Here is a 13,451-nt window from a genome sequence, read left to right on the forward strand (position 1 = left end):
CAAACAAAAATGGCGGTGGATCAAAAGTTTAATATTCGATTTGTCCAAGAAGTGGAAAATTATCCGTGTTTGTATAATTATAAGCTGCCAGAATATATGAGAAAAGATGTGGTGGAAAAGGCGTGGAATGATATTGGCAAAAAAATTAATATGACAGGTCAGTATAGGTATTATATTTTGTTTTTATGAAATGAAGGGTTTATTTACCTACTATTATTACATTAACCTACTACAGACTATGAAGGGGTGAGTGATAAATAACGTCACGATTCAAAATTCATCGTGTTTCATCATCTTGTACGCACGAATGTTGCACTGCAAATGATAAAAATCGTCTCAGTTGCGTAGCACTGTGTGCGGAAACGAGTAGCATACCAGTATGCAACCATGAATTGCATTGCAATCGCGTCGCTTGAGAGTAGCCTCGTGAGCGGAGGGCCTTACACATGCCTTAAAAACATCGTTCCGTTCACCTCAAGAAGATTTAGTGCTCCGCGAGTGCTATAAGCGTTGTAAACAAGCGCTGCGTGGGCGCAGGGTACGTAGCCATTGCACAAACGCTCACGATAATATCGTTATCGTAGCTAGCTATCTCTATCGCTCTTCCGTATTGGCGCGACAGAGCCAGACTGTGTTTTAATCGGCGTCTAGCGTCCACTATTGTCATTTCGATTATGCCGGCTGGGCATACGCAGATACAGATGATACAATTGTAGGGTTGACAGCGCCATCGATATCGTTATAATGGAACTTTTAAGTGATTCTCATATTATCCTTTTAATTCAAATTTACCTAAATACTTCTCGTCTCTTTCTAACGCGAACGAAGCCATGGGCAAAAGTTAGTTATGTATAAACACACAGTCGTGTCTAATGTGCGCAGCGGTGCAGTCGCATTGATGATTTAATTCATATAATTACGAAATCGCGCGGCTCGGCCGCTGCCGGTATTTGACGCGATGGCAGACTCTAAACGGAGGCAACCTGTCGTGAACGAGTTCCTCGCCTTTCTTCAAGAAAGAGATAAGCTCATTCTGGAAGGGGCGATGGATGCGGTGAATGCTGTCCAGATGAATTCGCGTGCATCAAGGTTCACTGTCGAAGACATCTGCGAAGCAAAGAGAGTGTTGTGCGAGTCCCTAGGAATCGCCGGCACCTACGTTCCTCACCGGAGAGGAGATGAAACCGGGAAGAAGAGCCTTGAAGACATTATGAAGATCTTCAAGGAGTACAAGGACCGAATTCCGGAGTTTGTGGCGACAGATATCTCCATCATTCCGTCGTGCGATCCGGATGACGTCAACGTTCGCAGCTTGTTAAGGGAAATCGTGGCCCTAAAAACAAGTTTAGCTGTAGTTATTACTAGGTTTGAAACCAGCTTGCAAACAATCGCCGAGTTACGTGACGAAATTAGTTGTTTACGTAATGCTCCTGCTCGGTCAGCGGTTTCAGACCTGACGTCCGATCATCGACCTGACAACACTAGTGTCGAGTCAGGTAGTTTGCGCGTTGACACAATTAAAAATGTCGCACGCGCCGCTCCGCCGCCCGCGCGCCCCCCGCGCGTGCGGCCGCCTCCCCCCCTCACGTCGAGCTCACGTCAGCCGGCATATGCTGATGTAGCCGCCCTAGCCGGTCAACGCAACGCCGCAGCGAACCAGGTCAGCGCACCTGCAAAGGTGTGTGAAGAACGGGCTCCAATCAAGGAGAAGTCCTCCCGTGCCGATGTGGATAAGGAGGGGTTCACACTGGTGCAAAGGAAGAGCAAGGCGCGTAGGGCGCCTCGTAAGACTCTGTGTGGTACCGCGGAGCCGATTACTTCTGGTCTGCGAGTTGCTACACCGAGTAAAGCGCTCTACGTGTCGCGCTTGCATTACTCCGCCGGGGCTGATGAGGTGGTGGAGTACGTTCGCCGGAAGACTGGCTACACGCTGAGGGTGCAACAGCTGCAGTCGCGCCACTACGTGCACTTCACTTAATTTGTTGTGCGCGTGCCGCGCATGCTGCAGGACACCATCGCGAGCGCAGACTTCTGGCCGAAGGGTGTGGTATTTCGGCGGTTCCGGGGCAACCTGCCGAATCCTACGCCGAGTCAGACGACGCAACGGAGCCACGCTGTTACGTCGTCGCCCAAATCTAATGTTTAATTTGTTTATTTTTTGTATGTCTTTTGTATTTTTTTTTTGTAAGTCCTGTTTTGTATTTTGTAGTTTCACAGTGCCTTGGTGTAAACTGTAATGCTGTGTTACTTTTTGATTAAATAAATAAATAAATATTCAAACATCTTACTCAGTAAGCTGAACAAACAACAGTTAACCATGTCGTCCATAAAACATCAAAGGCCGTCCCCGGTTATATTATAATTAACCCTTTCAGCGTTCAACCCTTTATCCCGGTGGCAGCGACATTCGCACGTCCGTAAACAATTACTCGTCAGATGCCGGGAATATTTTAATTTTGAAACCATTCTTGGTGCATTTTGAAGGGAATTATATCAAAAACATATTTTCTGTCCTCCGGCCGGAAAGCGTCAAATTTCAGGCCGCTGTGCTAAGTTTAAGGGCAGTTTCAATATTTGGGACCCCTCAGTTAGCATAAGTTGTTAACAAAAATTAACTCACTGTCACTTTTGTGACGATAATTAAGCATAAAATTTCAATAAAAATAATGTTTTTGTGTTAGTTACATAAACTTTAAGCGATAAGCTAGATTCAGAATGTGAAAAAAGTAAATTTTTAGACAGATTTTATGCTTTTTTGTCGTCATAAAACTGACAGCGACTTAATTTTTGTTAACGACTCACGCTAATTGGGGGACCCAAATTCTAAAAATGCCCTTAAAAGCTTTGAAACTAAATCTAAGCGTAAGCTACTATACGAGTATGATGCGGCTACTATATGATACCATATCGTCACTACTTTTAAAAAATCTCGTATCTCACGCTGTTCCTCAAAGTTATAACGCAGTAAGTCTATATGCATTCCATACATACTGACTACAATTTTCTTTTCATTGACAGACGAAGATACAAGTTTTTTTAAAAGTAGTGACGATATTAAAACCGAAATAAATTACACATATGACAGAAAAAGTGACCAAGGCCTCTCGTGCTGAGGCTGGAATCGAACCAGCGTACTCTGCATTCGCGGCAGATGCCTATTAATCCGCTCGGCCACCCAGGTCACAGTTGCTGAGGTCGAAATTATCTCTCATATGAGTAATCTATATAAGGAATCGTAGCGCCCTCTTTATTTCGGTTTTAATTTATATACACCGTGTTTCCGGTATCACTCAAAACCTCAGACACCCCATCTGATTTTTATTTTTTTAAACGTATCTAGAATGTTTACTTTTTAATCTGATGATTATTATTTTTTTAAATTGAATTTCTAATTTTCTGTGCAGCTCTACTCGGCTTTTAACTTTACACTCAATAAAATAATTGCTAGCTACCATCACAAACCTTCAAACTGTTTAATTATGTATGTTACTGCAACGATATAAGGTTTACCAATAGACGCTAAGTCACTGTAAAGCACTTTAACCTGTGTCACAGTAAACTTCAAATTGGACAGGTGACGCAGTAAGCAAATTTAAACCTAACATTCAAAATGACAAGGTTGTAATTAGGTACGAGTTCAATTAGTTATGACTTATGATAATCAATAAAATTAAACTGACGCACAATGTCTATCTCGTAGAAAAAAAATAATCGTCCAAGTAACCAGCCAGTATTAATACCCCTAAATACTGAAAAAGGCATACAACCTCCGACAATATGATATGCACAATGTTGTATTACGAATTTGTAGAATGGGCACGTAAACAATAACTAATAATACAAATTAAAACAAAATATATTACCCCCATCAAGATATACCTCAATCGATTCTACTCTCGATTCTGAACAAACAGTTTTCAGGTTTTTAGTGTTAAGTGAAACACGGTGTATAGTGGTGTGACTACTTTAAGGTAGCACAGGTTGAAATATTTTCAATAGATTATAATTTAACTTGTGTTAATTAGAATTAGTGACGATATGCTGATACGTTGTGCGAGGAAGTCGCTAGCTCTTCGGTCACCAGTTTCGTCAACTGTGTGCGTAGCCGCATGCTTAAACGCTTACGAAACGCTCACGATAATATCTCTTTCGTAGCTATCTATCTCTATCGCTCTTGCGTATTGGCGGGACAGAGCCAGGCTACCTTTCTGCGGCGTTTCGATTTCGTTTCGCGTCGCAGAAATGCCATTCGGCTACGGGGCCTGGCCTGTTTCACCACAGTGACAATTGTCGCCCGACAGTGACACTTAGCCATTCATTGCCTGTTCAACAAGCAGAGGAAATGTAATTTTATCGATCCAGAAATAGGCACAGAATTGTTTCGCCGTGTCCTGCGTGGGCGACGGTCGCGCGAGCGTCGCGCGACCGTCGCCGTCGCGTCTCATACTTCCATATCGATAAGGTTTGATTTCGTATGCGTCGCATCGCGCGACCGTTGCCCACGCAAGCCACGGCGTTAGCTTCGCGATTTCAGCAAAGAGAACTTGTCACACTGGGATCCCATGAATTTAGTTTAATATGTATTTGTAAGGTTTCCATCCTCCTTGCGTTACCCCGGCATTTGCCACGGCTCATGGGAGCCTAGGGTCCGCTTTGACAACTAATCCCAAGATTTGGCGTAGGCACTAGTTTTTACGAAAGCGACTGCCATCTGACCTTCCAGCCCTGAGGGTAACTAGGCCTTATTGGAATTAGTCCGGTTTCCTTACGATGTTTTCCTTCACCGAAAAGCGACTGGCAAATATCAAATGACATTTCGCGCATAAGTTCAGAAAAACTCATTGGTACGAGCCAGGGTTCGAACCCACGACCTCTGGATCGAAAGTCGCACGCTCTTACCGCTAGGCCACGAACGCTTGTATTTGTAAGGCTAAGTACATCTAATGGCGCTAGTGGCGCAACTGCTGCGTTCAGAAAAATATTTTTTTGTCTGTTTGTTTTAATATTAATATTATTGTAATTGAAATCCTTGAGTTTGTATTGTTAATTATTGTTATTATAAATTTTTGTGGCTATAGGGTTCAAATAATTGTACTTTTATGTTTGTTTTTGTTTTTAAATTAATGTGTTATCTGTCGTGGCATCACCAAATGGGCCCTACGGAAGATCAGCGCTGGCTATGCAGCGCTGAGCCATGTGGCTAGCATCATGCTGAGTTGGGTCCATTTCGTGATGAACACTTTTATGTCATTTTGTTCTTTGCCATTTTATGTTTGATGTCTGTACATGTCCGTACATGTTATGTGATCGTCATGAATAAATGTCTTTTATCTTTATCTTTATCTAATGAAAATGAATATGAAATGTTTTAGAATGTTACATTTCCGCATTTCCTGTTGTTCTCCAGTTTTCGCGGAGACAGGTGCGGGCCTTCGCCGCGGGCCTCGGCTCCCTTTGATCTCGAATTACGGCTGTTTGTGGAGCTGTAGAGCTTTGAGAGTAGAGCGGCGATAGAGCCGTTATATCGTGGAGAAGTATTTTTTCAAAGTAGGTATATAGTAGGTTGATAGAAGACTCCAATCGAAACTGAAATAGTGTATAGGAATTGTCTTCTGAATTTTCGTAGCATCTTACTAGCTTTAATTGTCTATTTAAACTTAAATATTACAAATGGCGGAGTTAATGGTAATAGTAACCTAACCTAACCACAAAATTAAAATTCCGAAAAAACCCCCGACCGCGACATAGTTGACCGATTTTCATGAAACATGGCTAAGAACACTCCCGACTAACTCAGCTTTCAGACAAAAAAACTAAATCTAAATCGGTTCATCCGTTCTGGAGCTACGATGCCACAGACAGACACACACACAGACAGACAGACAAACAGACAAACAGACAGACAGACAGACAAACAGACAGACACGTCAAACTTATAACACCCCGTCGTTTTTGCGTCGGGGGTTTTTTTTTTCCGGGGGTTAAAAAGCATTCTCAACCAGTCATCTCAGGCCGAGAGATCGTGTTGGTGCAATTTCATAACACAGTTACGGTGAAATGAAAAAGAACAATATAACCAAAGGAAATAAAAGTAACTTTGTAGATACTGCACTTCGCAAGATGCAGGCGATCATAATCTACGGAGACTTATTACTATCAGATAGGTCAAATACTTACATGTTTGCCATCTACATTGTACACAAAAACTTGCACTGAGAGAAATTTGCATTGTGAATTTAACAAGTTCGACTTGTTGCGGCTTATCCGTTTGAATCAGCCAAACGTATGTTTAAAACAATATGTGTCAGGTTGTTTTTATAAAATCGACTTGTTGATTCAAATATATTGCCGATTCAAATGACAAGTAGCTTGTTGTTTGAACCAAAGAGCACGTAGGCGCTATTTTAACCAAAAAACTTGTTGAACGAACATGAAAACTGGTTGTATTTTCTCTCAGTGCAAGATGCAGGCGATCATAATCTACGGAGACTTATTACTATCAGATAGGTCAAATACATGTTTGCCATCTACATTGTACGATTGTACACAAAAACTTGGTGTACCTAATACCTATTATGAATATAAAACTTATGTAAAGTCACAGTTTAATAAAGAGTACTATCGTAAAGTAGACACAAAAGAAAATTAGACTTATATTAACCGGGATATAGACGGTAATTACCTTTTCGATTTTTGTCGACTCCCGATATTTCGACGCAGTTGCATGCATCATGATCACGCATGCATGCAACTGCGTCGAAATATCGGGGTCTCGACAAAAATCAAAAAGGTAACCACGACACTATATCCCGGTCAATATAAGTCTAATGAAAATAACCGTGAATCATTCAAAACAAAAGAAAGTGCCTAATGATATCAACAAGAATGGTAAACAACAAGTATTATACCAAGTATTTTATACTTGTTATCCTCAGCTACTTACCGTATTGTCTGAGATACACAACTATAATAAAAGAGCTTACCCCGCAAAAACCTTTTTTCTACCTTACACATCACAACGTAGTTGCGAACTTCCTACTCTTAAAAAAAGACTTCAGTCCTCTGGATTTTCAAGGGATAAACCTCTTGTTTATCTTAAGTTTAAGGAAGATATTTCTTTAGCAAATATAAGGGATATATGTGATTTTATATACTAATGGTTATTAGCGATGTTATTCGACTGGAAAGTAACTTTGTGTTATTTCCCCCCTAACTATCCTAATGGGGAAGGTGAGTTTCGGCAAAACAACTAATAAATAATATTCATAGGTAAACAGGGAGGTAACATTGTTTTATCTTGTTTTTATTGGTTTGGGAAGGGACAAATCGGTTTACAATTTATTTTCCCCCTCACTAGCTCGGAAACACGTGTTTTGTCCTTCAATACCAGCGGGTAAAAACGCATTTTATCCACTAGTGGGTAAAGTGATTTGACCTTGAATAAAGTCAAATTAACTGCTTTAAAATTGATAAGAGTAGGTGAATCTAGTAATAAAGATGATTTACCACCTGTGGAACTACTGGAAGTAGTGATAAACGCATTTTTTGCGTTGTAGTTTCCTCGCTATAGTGAGGGGAAAAGTTTTGTGTTACACTCGGGTGCAAATTTATTTTACTTCTCGTGTGTTAAAAAACTCGCGAGTTCAGGATTCTATTCTCAAACCACTCGCTTCGCTCGTGGTTCAACTATAGAATCCTTTCACTTGCTCGTTTTTCAATTCCACACTCGGCGTTAAAATACAACTTTGCCCCCTTGTATAACAAATAACTACTCGTATTATTTAATCGTATGGCATGCATGTTCAGGCAATCAGAGTATAGCTTTGAGATCATTAAGCCAGGAAACTGCATCGGCTGTCAGGGCATTTAGATCCTCGGCTGGGCCAGGATAAGAGTGGAGGGGGCAGCGCCGGAATATGTGGTCAGTGGTTTGCTCTTCCTCGCTACACTCGCAGAGGGGAGAATCCTTCCAGCCCGGCCAGCATCGGTTTACAATAAGTTTAATGTAACGAAAATATTTTTTGTCGTTTGATTTTGTAAAACTTTTTATTTTGGGTATATTTAGATTTTTATGTTAGAATATCTAGTGTGTTATTACAGGCAAAAATTTCTATGTGAATGTTATAGGTTTTTAGCTATCAGACACTCTTCATACAAAAGTGCAATTGTCCTTTCATTATGAATTCGTTTATCTATTTTAAGTAAGTATATCGACGCCTAGCACCCATAGACAGCTTTGCTTAGTTTGAGACTAGGTTGATCTGTGTAAGGTGTCCCCCAATATTTGTTTATTTATTATTTAAATTTTAACTGATACAACTGGTGCATAAAACTATAATATGAATATCGGAAAGGAAGAAATTTAAAAAGAAAAGCGAGTTTTAACTATTTAAGTAACTAAGCCAGTTGAACATGTTTTTCAAGTTAAAGTGGCTCTCCATATCGATTAACACCGTATTTATGATACCATTGTTATTCGATTATAGAGGCATGAAGATGCCAGATCCCAATTTAAGTTGAACATCTATTAAGTCTGAGACAGTACAATGAATAACATAAGTGTGGGTGGTCTTTTAATCAAGTAGCAATGGAAATGGTTTTCAATTAATCGATATTGAATAGACTGAAATAGAAATTAATTGTCAAATGGGTAATTTGAAATAAGTTTTGACACTTGGTTTTCAATTTCAATATTTATGTTTAATTACAATAGTATAGTCAAAGGCAATTTTGGTACAAGAACAGTATGGATTTATTAAAGATAGGCAACATCTTCTTTATATAAACCTTTTCTCCAAATGTTCTCTCTAAATATTGCGTTAATAAATCTAAACTATACCTCAGCAATTCCCGTTAAGTTTGTACATTAAGATCACGTCTCCGATTTGGATAAAAATTGGTAGGCTGGTAGAGTCCATGATGCTGAGCAAGATCCAATAGGTTTCCCAAAATGTCCTAGGTTGATTGGTATGAAATTTTCCTTTTTCGTTACCGAAAATGTATAGAAATCTGGTAACAAAAAAAGGAAGGTTTCATACAAACTACATAGGACATTTTGGAAAACCTAGTGGATCTTGCTCAGCATCATGGACTCTATCAGCCTACCAATTTTTATCAAAATCGGAGACGTGATCCAAATGTACAAACTTAACGGGAATTGCTCACCTACAATACAAGCCGCTATGCAAGACTACAAGCTACAAGTTCAGCTTCGAAAAAAAACATGGATATATACTAATCTAAGATTTATTTTTGTAAAACACATTACCTACTGTTTATACAGAGTGGGGCCTGTAACAAAAGCAAAAAATTAAACTGTAAGCTATTCTCCTTATACTGATCAACATTTGTTCAGCGACTTTTAAAAAAAACTTGTATTTTGATTTTTATTACCATTGAAAGTTTTTTCTAAGAGGTAATGTATTGCGAATTTTGTTAAGTCTAAAGTATGACAGACAACGTCAATGACAACAATAATGGCGTACATTGAAGCTAATATTTATTTTGTATGAAAAATAAAAAAATTAAAGACTTCATAATTTTTAAAAGTCGCTGAACAAATGTTGGTCAGTTTAAGGAGTATAGCCTACAGATTAATTTTTTGCTTTTGTTACAGGCCCCACCCTGTATAAAACTTCAACCAGTTTTTTAAGTACTTAGCAATAATGCTTTTATAATTTAAAATTTAATTTTTTAAACAACTTTATTACCTAATGCATATTTAACACCGTGTATGAAGGACGAATTCCTCCTAACACTAGTGTCAAACTTAAAAGGAGGATTCGACACCATGTTTGATAAATAAATTAATTTTGAAATTTGAATTTTTTAGGCCCATTTGCACCAACCACTTAAGTCAGGGTTAGTGGGCTGTCATTTATCAAATTTCATATTAGCAGTCGGTAGTCACCCTGCCTGCTACGCGGCGGTCCCGGGTTCGAATTCCGGTAAGGGCATTTATTTGTGTGATGAGCACAGATATTTGTTCCCGAGTCATGGATGTTTTCTATGTATATAAGTATTTATATATTATTTATTTATATCGTTGTCTGAGTACCCACAGCACAGGCCTTCTTGAGCTTACCGTGGGCCTGTCAATCTGTGTAAGAATGTCCTATAATATATTTTTTTAATATAAAAACCTTTGGGTTAACCCTCCATTTTGGTTGGTGCAAGTGGCCCTTAGAATATTGCCATTTTATCTTTCAATACCTAACCAATATAACCATTGTCTCCTAAAAACTTAAAATATAGGTACTGATACTAATAAAGCATATCAAGTATTTCCTTGGTCCATCGCCAAACAAATTACAATACATAGTTTAACCCGGCCCTATTTTTCCATGCCCACTTCAAGTTGCATAACAGCCCTTTTCCCGTTTATAAGACTTGGCTTAGTAACATCCATTAGCTAGAGTTATCTGCTCTCTTAACGGACAATAGAGCCCCTACCATGACGTTTTAAAATATGTTAGTGTAACGGCTCAGCCACGACATTGGTCTAAGCGCGACAGCGGTGAGCGATGGCCATACATTGGAGCGAGACACAGCGATGGGACTTTTCATTCGCACGTATGGCTGCCGCTCACCGCTGTCGCGCTTAGACCAATGTCGTGGCTGGGCCTTAAGGCCTGAGTGCGCGCTCATATTGGGCGTGCAACGGGTAGTGTGCGGAGTGCAAGACTCGGAACCGGTTTCTTTTTTACCGGTTAAAACCGGTTTATTTCGATTTTACTCCGAACTTTTTAAAGAACGCGAACGTTATGAGAACTTTATTTTAACCGAAATAAACCGGTTTATTCGACGAGCGGCGAGACGCACCTAAATACCTAAGTTTACGCAGCGAGTTTTTTGTTTGGTTAGAACAGTATTACCTATCATGCTGCGGAATAAACCGGTTTATTTTGTTCTAAACCGGTTAATCGAACAAAACCTTTATGAAAGAGTTCTTCTAAAAACCGGTTTAAAAATAGCGGTTTTTCGAGCGAAAACGAAATTTAAAGGTTTGTCCGCAAGTACATGATAACGGTTTGAAAATTTAACCGGTATCCGAGCCCTGGTGGCGTGCACGTCAAACAATAGGCAAGACGGCTAAAAAAATCTAATAATAAGTCCGTCAGTTAGATTATCAAAGAATTTTAGACACGTATTTTTTCTTTTTTCTCGTAAACGAAAAATGACGACGGTACAGTGCGTTGAAGTTTCGCGTGACGTCGTGCCTAGGTACAATTATTACTTAGAAGTGACGTCACAAGGCCCCACTATGGAACTTTGATGCTCTATATTTTTGTATTTTTTCATTAATTATGTGTATGAAATACATATACACAGCAAGTTTATGTTTGTTCCTTGTGTTATAGTTATGGATGTCACTGTTAAGCTTAAATTCGTGGATGTTTTTCCGAACATACATAAAAAAGTGAAATCTCATAGTAGTGGTTTAGGTCGCTTCCCGCAGAAAACACTTATCTTTATGGCTATAAGAAAGCGAGATGTACATTAAGATTCGCGGTGAAACAAAAAGGTAATTTAACATGGAAAATAATTTGTGAATCGCTTCGAGGAAATGTAATGTGATGCTTTCTTTTGATTTAAACATGGATAAGAAAGGTAATCGCTAATACGTTTTTGGCATAAACTTTTTTGATTCAATCTATTATAGCTAAATTACTTTTTTTACTGCCAACACTAATATTCTCTGAAAGGAACTTTCATGTGCTCTGCGTACCCCTTTATGGGATACAGGCATGTATGTGCATAACTAATATTCATCGATATAATTTTTAATACCTCAATCTGATTAGTTGAGTTTCATGGTCACCTCTGTCTATCATCAGATCAGGGGCCCATTTCTCAAAACTGAATGTTACAAGTTACAAGCGGAAGACTCTTTCCAACTTGTCATATTAACATTGATTACCTCTTGTAAATTATAACTTGTAGTTCGAGAAATAGACCTCAGCTTATTGTCATCATAACATTGCATTTCCACCCGATTTACGTGAGTAAGCAGAACTAGAACTTCATCTAAACTCGGGAAGTGTGTCTTTAACTTGAGCCGTACTCTATGGTTCTAAAACTAAAAAGCAAAAAATTATAAACCTTTGAATTCGCATTTTATTTCTTATCGGATTGTAATTATCTAAACATCCAAATTATAAACAAATCAATTATTTTTATAGTCGGTACCAGCCCTGTTCGTCGCTTTGCTATTGCCTGTTTGCCCCACCCAACCATACGCAGGCTGGTCCCGACTCCAAAAATAATTGATTTATTTATAATTTGGATGTTTAGATTATTGCATTTCGATAAAAGATCTGAATTCAAAGGTTTATTATTTTTTGCTTTTTAGTTTCTTCGTGTTTTCTAACGGACTTATTTTTGAAGGTGGTTTTTTTTGTTCCTATTATAATTGATATTATAAGTAGCAGTCTGAATATGTGTACAGTAGTGAAATAATGATCCTTTAACTCATAACCATCTAGGAGTTGACCTTCCATCATCAGCTCAGCCACATAATTATAATCATGACCATCAGGCGTAAATACTCATACTCATACTCATACTCATTTATTCATAATATTCTTAAAATATTACATGTCAACAACAGGGAATAAATTATTTTGTATCATCAATTCAAAGTGAAATACTGGTGAACCTTTGAAAAATACACTAAAAACATTACATGTGCCTATAACATTTGAAGAGTTCCCTCGATCTCCATGATCCCATCATCAGACACCGACTTGAAGCCAATGGTAGAGAATGCCTCAAGGCGTTAAGTCCGCCATTTGTACTCTTTTTTTGTAAATTTGTGCAATAAATAAATAAATATCGAGTAACATACATACAAAAAAAACATTTAGTCGAAGAGCCTCCTCCTTTTTTTGAAGTCGGTTAAAAAATTCCGGAAAGCTCACGCATTACCGTTGTTGAGTGTACATTGCAAATTAATGAAATTTTAGTGGTGAAATCTCCAATGGTAAAAATCTTACGGCTCATGTAATGATTATGATTAATAATAAAAGGCTTTTGTATCTATAACAGATGATTCGTGCAGCATCTTTGCGACAATTACGTTTGTGGCTGTATAGCCCAATTCGAGAGAGGATCCCTCGTCCGCACACACGGCAGGTGTATGCTCCCCCAGATGGGCGGGGGTTAGAGGCCTGCTCGTGACGCCTCATGCGTTTATCATTCAAGGAGGAGAACCAGGCGTTGTCGTGCTTGGATTGACCGTCATGGACAACACGGCGCCACGTGGGTCGGTCTTCCGCCAGTCGCTGCCACTGGTTGCATGGAATATCAAATGATTATGATTACCTTTCTAATAAAGTACCTATGGTATCACGTATCCATCAGTGTCCATACATAATTGCGTCCGTTAGGAGACATTGTTCTACATTGTTACCATTTAATTATCTCGTAAGAAGTGACAGGAAAAGTAGTTA

General features: G+C 39.0%; 1 protein-coding gene across 1 annotated transcript in view; it reads left to right on the plus strand.

Annotated features, from left to right (window-relative positions):
* Positions 1-958: 958 nt before the first annotated feature.
* Positions 959-13,451, plus strand: part of LOC125231286 (glucose dehydrogenase [FAD, quinone]-like) — a 115,773-nt gene continuing 103,280 nt past the window's right edge. The window contains exon 1 of the mRNA XM_048136725.1: positions 959-1,740. Within this exon, the coding sequence (XP_047992682.1) occupies positions 959-1,740 (782 nt within the window). The remainder of the gene's footprint in view (positions 1,741-13,451) is intronic.

Source organism: Leguminivora glycinivorella, chromosome 11 (genome assembly GCF_023078275.1).
Source record: "Leguminivora glycinivorella isolate SPB_JAAS2020 chromosome 11, LegGlyc_1.1, whole genome shotgun sequence".
In the NCBI taxonomy this organism is placed as follows: Eukaryota; Metazoa; Arthropoda; class Insecta; order Lepidoptera; family Tortricidae; genus Leguminivora; species Leguminivora glycinivorella.